At 42.9% G+C, this 10,000-nt stretch overlaps 2 protein-coding genes across 3 annotated transcripts in view; one reads left to right on the forward strand and one right to left on the reverse strand.

The window, feature by feature from the left end:
- Su(var)3-3 (lysine-specific histone demethylase Su(var)3-3) overlaps positions 1 to 10,000 on the reverse strand; it is a 132,091-nt gene that overhangs the window by 54,183 nt on the left and 67,908 nt on the right. The window lies entirely within an intron of this gene.
- Positions 5,653 to 10,000, forward strand: part of Tollo (Toll-like receptor Tollo) — a 4,846-nt gene continuing 498 nt past the window's right edge. The window contains exon 1 of the mRNA XM_035888178.2: positions 5,653 to 10,000. This exon is cut by the window's right edge and continues 498 nt beyond it. Within this exon, the coding sequence (XP_035744071.1) occupies positions 6,427 to 10,000 (3,574 nt within the window). The 5' untranslated portion in view covers positions 5,653 to 6,426.

A 10,000-nucleotide genomic window follows, 5' to 3' on the forward strand; every position in this document is an offset into this window, starting at 1 on the left:
TATATATATATATATATATATATATATATATATATAGTATACTTCGATATTAACGACACGCCTTCCGGCCAGAGAATAATCTCCATATGTATGGCAAAATGATACTCCATCGAGCGGCAAAAACCAAGAAGTATTTGCATTCATTTGCGGAGCTTCGATAATTACGGTTATTTCGTCTAAGAAGAGAGCTTTTCTTATTGCGTACGTCATTCTTGTCTTATACTCCTACAGCACGCACATATATATATATATATATATATATATATATATATAAACATACATGCATACATATATAGAGAGCATACATATTGTAGATATATCCATAAGGGAGGAAAAAGAGAAAAAAGAAGTCTATTTGCGAAGGAGTCGTCGATGATGTAAAAGGATTTTACTGCAAAAAACGATTTTGAAGCGAAGAAAAAAAGGCAAAAGAAAAAAAAAGAAACAAAACAAAAATGAAATAATAAGGAAAGGGAAGAAGAAAAGATTAATTATTAAAATTATAGGAACATTACCTATATATCGAACATTCTAAATATATATATTTGCATGTACTGTGCGTGTGTAAGTGTGCGTTCGTGTAAAGTCTATAATGCAAAACGTGGTGTCGACAAAGCGATGTCGACAACATTTGCACTCGCTGCGTTAGGTGGCCTCGGCGTTCCTCGTAAAACGGATTAACGAGCTTTCGGTCGCATCTGATATTCCGCGACCACTCCATATAGTCTTCACATATATACGTACATACATATATATAAATATATATACATATAAATATATATACATATAAATATATATACATATATATATATATATATATATATATATATATATTCAACTATCTCTAAGTGGATATAGAACGTAGAACGTGCATAGTCTACAGTATATGGCGCACGCGTAGTAGAGATCGAGTCGGGGGTTCGGTAGTTGATTAGATTTAAAAGAATGCTCCGTCACCTGCATCGTTGAAAGGAGACTAGGCGGCCCAGAGGCGGGCTGCAAGCCTCGGAGGGACTCGAATACTACGTGGTAGGGAGAACGAGTGAGCACGAGTGAAGTAAAGAGAGAGAAAGATACGATAGACAGACAGAGAGAAAGAGACATAGAGAGAGAGAGAGAGAGAGAGAGAGAGACATAGAGAGAGAGAGAGAGAGAGAGAAAGAAAGAAGAAGAAGAAGAAGAAGAAGATAAAGTAGTGGGAGAAAGAAGAGGATGAGGATGAGGATGAGAAGAAGAAGAAGAAGAAGGAGGAGGATGGAGAAGTAGAAGGAGAAGTAGAAGGAGGAGGAGGAGGAGATGAAGTGGAAGGGGAGGAAGCATGAGGCCCCAGCGATCACTGACCGCTTTCGCCGATCCCTGCCGCCAACTAGCCACCTTTCAGCGGCGCAGCCATCGGAGCATCCTTCTTCTTAAGGCCCATTCACATCGCATTGCTAATCAAACTCGACACGGTCTAAAAAAGAAGTTCCACGGGATTTCGGTTCCACGGGATGGGAGAGACTCGTGGAACGAAAGAGAAAGAGAGTAGCCAGAGGTAAGATTCGTTCTCCTTTCTTTTCGATCCTTTCTTTTTCTTTCTTTCTTTTTTCCTTTTTCGTTTTTCTTTTCTTTCCTTTTTCTTTTTTTTTTCTTTCTTTTTTTGTTTCCCTTACCCTTCCAAACGACGTTCCGCGAGGAGGACCCACGGGGCCCGGAAAAAGGTATATTTCGGCCTACCCGAGATTTATTATATTATCGACAATGTATTTGCTCGGCTCGAAGAATGCGAGTTCCGTTCGACAGGTTTTCTCTTGTTGACGAGCACTCAACGAGGTTATTATTTATTGGCTTCGTCTAACGGTGTCCAAAAGGCGGTGACCAAACGCGATGACATGAGAAAGAGAGAGAGAGAGAGAGAGAGAGAAAGTTTTCACTCTGATATCTCTACGGTGGTCTCCTTAAAAAATTACGAAACGATCGTCCAGTGGATCGCTCGATCGAAATTTTGATAAATCTGTTTTTCTTCTCTCTCTCTCTCTCTCTCTCTCTCTCTCTCTCTCTCTCTCTCTCTCTCTTCTTTGCTTCCTTTCATTTTTCTTATTTTTCCTCCTCGAACAACATAATAATTTTTTTCTCAACATTTCTTTCTTGAAATCTTAATAATTCGCATATACATTCGAATAAGAAAAATTCTCACGAGGATATATTTCTTTTTTCGCTCTTTTTTTCTTTTTTCTTTTTTTTATTACTTTCTTTTTTCCCCTTTTTCAAATGAATCCGTTGTTAGCGTTTCATGAAAATTTATCTCTTTTCTACCACGTGATACTTTGTTATCTCCCGTAAAATTACTCGTAGAGAGGAGTATGACATAACGTGAGAAGTTAAGCAGAAATCGCATTCGTTGAATATGATAAAGCGAAACGAAAATTTATCTAAATACGAGTTAACGAGATAAAAGTACATTCTTAGAATGTCCTATTCATTTTGATGAGAAAGAATGAGAGAAAGTTTGATGGAAAATAATCATAGATCCGTCTATGCGATTAGAATTTTGTATGATATTATGAGAGTTCTCTTAGATGATCTCCGTCGAAGAAGAAACCAGAGACGAAATGGAATAATGTTACAAACCGAGCTTATAAACCAACCTGTAATGTGTCAGCGTATATGCGTGTGCGTATGCGTTTACATGTGTAAGATCAATCGGTGTATGCGTGTGCGTGTATGTGTGTGTGTGTAACTAACCGAAGCGAAAGGTGTTAGCTTCGATACTGTAACGTTCGATCAATTCAAAGCGTTTGACCTTGGTACGTATAGCGTAATAATAATAATGTAACTACGTAAAATCATCATCGGACAGGTTATTATTACAACGTTAATGAGAACGATCTTAAAAGTGAAAATATGATATGGACGATTTATTTATTTATTTTATTTCTTTTTTATTTTTTTTTATTCTTTTTTTTGAACGATAAAAAACGAAATTAGTTTTCTTCAGTTATATCCGATGTTGATTCAAAGATATCATACGATTTGATACGATCTAAAGGAAAACGATGACGATCGAAACAATCTTATCCGAAAGATCGTCAAAATTCTTCTTTCCGTTGTTGTTGCGGAACTAGTAGAGCCGAAGTATCTTTCGGATTAAATTAAGGTTCATAAAATTTATCGAAGGACGTTAATGTTTCCTTCGCGTTGAAAGATATTGCATCGTAAAAAGACGACGATTCTATCTTCAGTTACTTTTTTACAGTATTTCGTAAAGAACTTGGTGCTAACCTCGAAACGACTCTCGAAACTCCAAAAGAGTAGTTTGTTAAAATGAGGCAGAGAGAAAGAGAGAGAGAGAGAGAGAGAAGATTAAGAAGACGTTGTATAAATTTGCACGAGAGATTAAATGGATAAAATCGAAATTACGAGTTTCGAAGCGACTCGAACTCGATTCTATGGCAATTTTGTCAAGTAATCATGCCTAATACACGACTTCCCTGTGCAAAGAAAGAGAGAGAGAGAGAGAGAGAGAGAGAAAGCTTTCGAGTTAGATAAATCAGGTCGAAACGACGATGTCTTTAAAGAAGAAGGAAGAAGGGTGCCCCTGCCAATGGAGACCCCTACTTTGAGCAGGTAAAGGTAACAAATCACTTTTCAACGACGAGAGGCGGAACTACGAGGTAAGGTTTTCTGAAAGGAGGCGGCTTCTCCGTGGGGAACCACTTGACGTGTCCTTACACACGATTCCTGACACAATGCGCCGGATCGTTTCACACTCAATAAGAGAAGAATGCGTGAATCGCAAACAGACCTTAAAGACAATGGCCAAGAAGATGGAGAAGAAGGAGAAGAAGAAGAAGAAGAAGAAGAAGAAGAAGAAGAAGAAGAAGAAGAAGAAGAAGAAGAAAGAACCTTGAACGAGGAGTCTGGAAACCGGTAAGTGTACGAACGTAGAAACTTCGAATAAAGTTAGCGATGTATCTAAGAAGGAAAAGAAGGAAGGAAATGAAACAAGAAGAAGAAGGAGAAGAAGAAGAAGAAGAAGAAGAAGAAGGAAAATGAAAGGAAAAAAAATATATAGAAAAAATAAATAATAAAAAAAAAAAAAAAAAAAAAAAAAAGAAAAAGGAGGAAAAAAAGAAGAGAAGAAAAAAGAAATGTTTGCACAGAGAACGACGAGGAAGATATCGGTGGGTACAAGGAGGAAGAAGAAGACGGAGAAAAAAATGCAAAACGGGCGGGCACCGTAGCTCGTATTTTCTTGTAAAATCGACGAATCACTCGAAGTACCGAGATCCTTCGCAAACTCGATTCCAGGGAGAAACTCCGACGAACGAAATAAAAGGAGCACCGTGCGTGCGCGCGCGTGAGAGAGAGAAAGAGAGAGAGAGAGAGAGAGAGAGAGAGAGAGAGAGAGAGAGAGAGAGAGAGAGAGAGAGAGAGAGAGAGAGAGAGCACACGAGGGATCGCCGTGTCTCGCGTTATCTCGAAGAAGATCGAAAGAGAAGAAGAAGAAGAAGAAGAAGAAGAAGAAGAAGAAGAAAGCGGCGTCTAGAAAAATTATTCGTTTCCAGTTTCGCGGATATTCAACGTGTCGTCGTCGATACGTAAGACGAAGCAACGAGAGAGAAAAAGAGAAAGAAAAAGAGAGAGAGACAGAGAGAGAGAGAGAGAGAGAGAGAACAACAAAGACGAAGAGTATGATGATCGGCGAAGTGCTGAAAAATCTTTTCGCATAAGATAAAAAAAAAGATATATATATATATATGACCGTGACAAGTGTGGAGGTGGATGGGGGATAGGGCAAACATACAAATGATCGAACGAGGAAATTTTCTTAAGTTCTCGCGAACGGTATATTCGCACAAAGGCATTAAGCAAACATCCTCTTTCGAGATTCCATTCTCTCGTGACAGAATCGTAGAAACGATGTGAGAAGAGATGACAGGAGGGCAAGGTTGCAGGGACGTATCGATGTGGTCTTAGTGAAAGAAAGACGAAGGATTGTGAAGATCGAGAAGAAGAAGAAGAAGAAGAAGAAGAAGAAGAAGAAGAAGATGAAGAAGGAGACGAAGAAGAAGAAGAAGAAGAAGAAGAAGGAGAATGAGAAGGAAACTGTATAAGAGCGAAAGAGAAGAAGAGAGGGAGGGGTACGTAGTGGTAGAGGCCAGAAGAGAATAAGATAGAAAGGGACGGACTCCTCACGATGAAAAGAAGAAGGCGGGACAAGGAAATAAGAACGTAGTGGATGGAGGCTGCAGATGCTGAGGAGCCACTGTAAGAGCCCGGAGAGTGTACCTGTCTTGTTTTTATAGGCTTGCCAGAACGTCGGGCCCTGGCTACGGAGGACGACGACGACGACGACGACGACGACGACGACGACGACGACGACGACGACGACGACGAGGACGACGACGACGACGAAGGAGAAGAAGCAGAAGAAGAAGAAGAAGAAAGAGAAGGAGACGAAGAAGACGAGGAAAAGGAGGAGAAAGAATAAAAGGAAGAGGAGGAGAAGATGGAGGAGGAGAAGAGAGGAGAGTTAGAGAGGTGGGAGAAGGAAGGCCGGCTGCTATGGATACGAGAGGGGTCAGCGAGGAAGAGGGAGAACCGTTGAGGGCCGGAGGGCGACCGGAGGGGCGAGGTAAGAGAGCGGAGGAGCCAGCTTGGGCCTTACAACTTGCCAACCAGTTCTCGGAGAACCGCGGGTCTTGCCAGAGCCGTATACACGCGCGTCGACGCCCGCGACTTTATTTCATCTCTTCTTCTCGCCTCCTCCTCCTTTTTCTTCGTCTTCTTCTTCTTCTTCTTCTTCTTCGTCTTCTTCATCTTCTTAGCCGAGAAAGTCGATAACTTTTTCGAGATCAGTGAACCCGCGGCCCGTGGAATTTCTTTACTCGTTACGTTTCGTTACGTTCTAAGACCGGACGTAATTTTTAAGAGGATTTAAGCCGACCGTGTATCGTGTAATTGTATAAGTCGAGGGAGAAAATAAAGAAGGAAAAAAGAACGAGACAGATATAAAGATAAATAAATAAATAAATAAATAAATAAATAAATATAGATAAATAGATATATAGATAGATAGATATACAGATAGATAAAGAAAGAAAGAGAGGGAGGATAGCCAGTGAAGAAAGGTCAACATACTTGGCGTTTTGTGCGACGAGATCTTCGTAGAAAAGAAGTGTTTGTGAGTGTGCCCTTTACATTGGAAAAGCAGTGTTGTGCGTTGGGAAGGTGTGCCAACGTTTGAAAAATAAAAAGCAAAATAAAATATAAAAAAGAATCATAGATAAAAGAGTTGGATTAGATGGATCGGTGCGGGCATTGTGTAGCGACGCGGGTGCATCGTTAGAGGATCAATAGTGTACAATAGGAGTAAAAGAAGAAGAAGAAGAAGAAGAAAGAAAGATTTCATGGGATATTGAGAACCCGGAGAACGGCGGAAAGATGCGGGGTAGTCCTGCCTTCTTCGCCATATTACTCGGCACGATATTCGGCGTCCTCGGTGCGTCTCTCAGCAAGGCGTTGAGGTACAAAGCGCCGGACGAGTGCAAATGGGTTACCGCGGGCGATGCCGAGGATGACGTTTCCTTGGTATGCCGTTTGAGGACAATCAATAGCGAACTGGAGAACACCAATTTCAGTGTTATACAACCCCAGCACACGGTTCGCTTACGTCTCGAATGTAGCGACGCTCTTTTCTATCAGAGTTCCCTAACCGCCGGTAGCTTTAGGCCGTTGGTCGAGCTCCGTGAGCTCGTTATCGAGTATTGCAAGATAGGCAATCTCTCGGACGACGCGTTCAAAGGTCTTCGAGAGTTGCGTAACTTGACCGTTAGGACGCACAATACCGATTGGTCCGCTATGGCATTGGACGTTTCGGCCGGTGCATTCACGGACGAGCTTCGTCAATTGGAAAAGCTCGATCTAGGTGAAAACAATATATGGAATATACCGGAAGGTGCTCTCTGTCCTTTGATCAACTTGGAAATTCTCAATTTGACGAGGAACCGTTTGAGAGAGGTGACGAGTTTTCGCTTCAATGCAATCAGCAAGTGCCTTTCGAGCTTGAAAGAACTCGATCTTAGCAACAATAGCATCGAGTCCCTGCCTACCGCCGCGTTCTCCGGTTTGACCAGATTACACAGCTTGGATCTACGGTGCAACGCCATAGGCTTTATGGCGGATCGTGCTTTCGAGGGCCTCTCGTCCCTGGCCATCTTGAAACTTGCCGACAATCGTCTCTCCAGTTTACCCCCCGAGCTATTCAGCGACGCGAGAAGCATTCAAGAGATTCATCTTAGGAACAACACCTTGAACGTGCTACCGCCCGGTCTCTTTGGTGAACTCACGCAATTGTTGGTGCTTGACTTGTCGCGTAACGAACTGACGGTCGAATGGGTGAACGCCGCGACATTCGGTGGTCTCGTAAGATTGGTCGTATTGGATCTATCGAGTAATCGGATAAATCGACTGGATCCGACTGTATTCCGTGATCTTTACAGTTTACAGATATTACGATTACAGGAAAATCTTTTGGAGAGTTTACCGGAGAACACGTTCTCCGCCCTTTACAATCTTCATACGTTACTTTTGAGTGACAACAGATTGACCGTAATAGATGCAACCACTCTAAGTGGACTTTACGTATTAAGCTTGCTCTCCCTCGACAACAACAGAATCCATACGATACATCCGAGCTCTCTGAAGAACGCCTCGTCTCTCCAGGATCTTCATCTTAACGGTAATCGACTGACATCGGTGCCGGACGCCTTGAAAGCCACTCCCCTATTGCGTACTCTCGACCTGGGCGAGAATCTCATTTCCGAGATACCGAGTGGCACCTTCGACCACGTGGCACAACTCTATGGTCTTCGATTGACCGAGAATCACATAGGGAATCTTACCAAGGGAATCTTCGATCGTATCAAAGAATTGAAGATTTTGAATCTATCGAGAAATCGAATACAATACATCGAGCCAGGAACGTTCGATGAGAATCTCAATCTCCAGGCAATACGTCTCGATGGGAATCAGTTGACTGACATTGCCGGACTCTTCACCAATTTACCGAATCTCGTATGGTTGAACGTCAGTGACAACAAACTGAAGTGGTTCGATTACGCGATGATACCGACGGGACTCCAGTGGCTCGACATACATTCGAACGAGATACGCGAGCTAGGGAATTACTTTGAAATAGAGAGTCAATTACAATTGAGTACCTTTGACGCAAGTGAGAACAAGCTAATGGAGATTACGGGCAACGCGATACCGATGAGCGTAGAATTGCTCTTTCTCAATGACAATTTAATATCGAAGGTGCAGAGTTATTCTTTCTTCAAGAAACCAAATTTGACGCGGGTCGATCTGAAGGGCAATCAGATACGGAATCTCGAGCCGTACGCGTTACGGATCAGCGCCGTACCACCGGACAAACCATTACCGGAGTTCTACATCGGTGACAATCAGTATTTATGCGATTGTACGATGGAATGGTTGCAACGCGTAAACCGACAAAACCAAACGCGAGTTCAACCAAGAGTGATGGATCTAGAAAGTATTTACTGCAAGCTTCTTTACGATCGCGAACACGCATTCGTACCATTGGTCGAAGCGTCCCATTCCCAATTCCTTTGCAAATACGAAACTCATTGTTTCGCGCTCTGTCACTGTTGCGACTTCGACGCTTGTGATTGCGAAATGACGTGCCCGTTGAACTGCACTTGCTATCACGATCAATCCTGGTCGGCGAACGTCGTGGATTGTTCGAACGGCGGGCACACGAACAAACTGCCCGAACAGATACCGATGGACGCCACTCGGCTCTACCTCGACGGTAACGATCTCCGAGTCGTGTCCAGTCACGCTTTCATCGGCCGTAAGAAGCTGAAAGTTCTCTTTCTGAACTCGTCCAACATCGAGATCGTGCAGAACAGGTCGTTCAACGGACTACGCGACCTCGAGGATCTTCACTTGCAGGACAACAGGGTTCGTGAGTTACGGGGACACGAGTTCGAGGGATTGGACGCTCTTAGGCAGCTACATCTTCAACGGAATCAGCTCGTCTCGATCGGTAACGACACGTTCGCGCCGTTACGTTCTTTGAGAGTTCTAAGATTGCAAAGTAACCGGCTTACGACTTTGGCGGTCTGGACGTTACCTTCATCGATCGAGGTCAGCCTATCGGCTAATCCTTGGTCCTGCGAGTGTGACTATCTTCAGAGTTATCGCGAATGGATACGCGAACCGAATGTTCGTGTAACGGACGCTTCTGAGTTACGTTGCGTTTACAACGTCACGGAGTTCGAAGCCTTCGGCGACGAGACATTTACCGACGACGAGTTTGGCTTCTCCGTAACGGCAAACGATCGTGACACGAACGTTAATGGGAGTGCCAGTTCCTCGTGTACCGGTGCGGTTCCTATAGACAACGAAGTGCATAGAAATTATACGAAGACCATCATTGAGAAACAAGTATTACAGGACTATTTGCCGCTTTTAGTTGCAACCCTGGCCAGTTCCTTGGTTATAATGTTATTATGTATGCTAGCATTTATATTTCGTCAAGAACTTCGGGTGTGGTTTCATTCGCGTTTCGGCGTACGAATCTTCTATAGAAATCACGAGGTCGATCGAGATGATAGGGATAAACTCTTCGACGCATTCGTTAGCTACAGCTCGAAGGACGAGGCATTCGTAGCGGAAGAATTGGCACCGGTATTGGAGATGGGAAATCCTTCCTATAAACTTTGTCTTCATTATCGTGACTTTCCTGTCGGAAGTTTCATAGCCGATACGATCGTACAAGCGGTCGAATCATCAAGAAGAACTATCATGGTACTCTCTGAGAACTTTATTAAATCCGAGTGGTGTCGTTTCGATTTTAAATCGGCCCATCATCAAGTATTGAGGGATCGAAGACGTAGGTTGATCCTAGTACTCGTTGGTGACGTTCATCAGCGTGATCTAGATCCGGATATACGTTTGTACTTAAAGACAAACACTTATCTCCAATGGG

The sequence above is a fragment of the Vespa mandarinia genome, chromosome 2 (assembly GCF_050613455.1).
Source record: "Vespa mandarinia isolate Hongniang chromosome 2, ASM5061345v1, whole genome shotgun sequence".
NCBI lineage: Eukaryota > Metazoa > Arthropoda > Insecta > Hymenoptera > Vespidae > Vespa > Vespa mandarinia.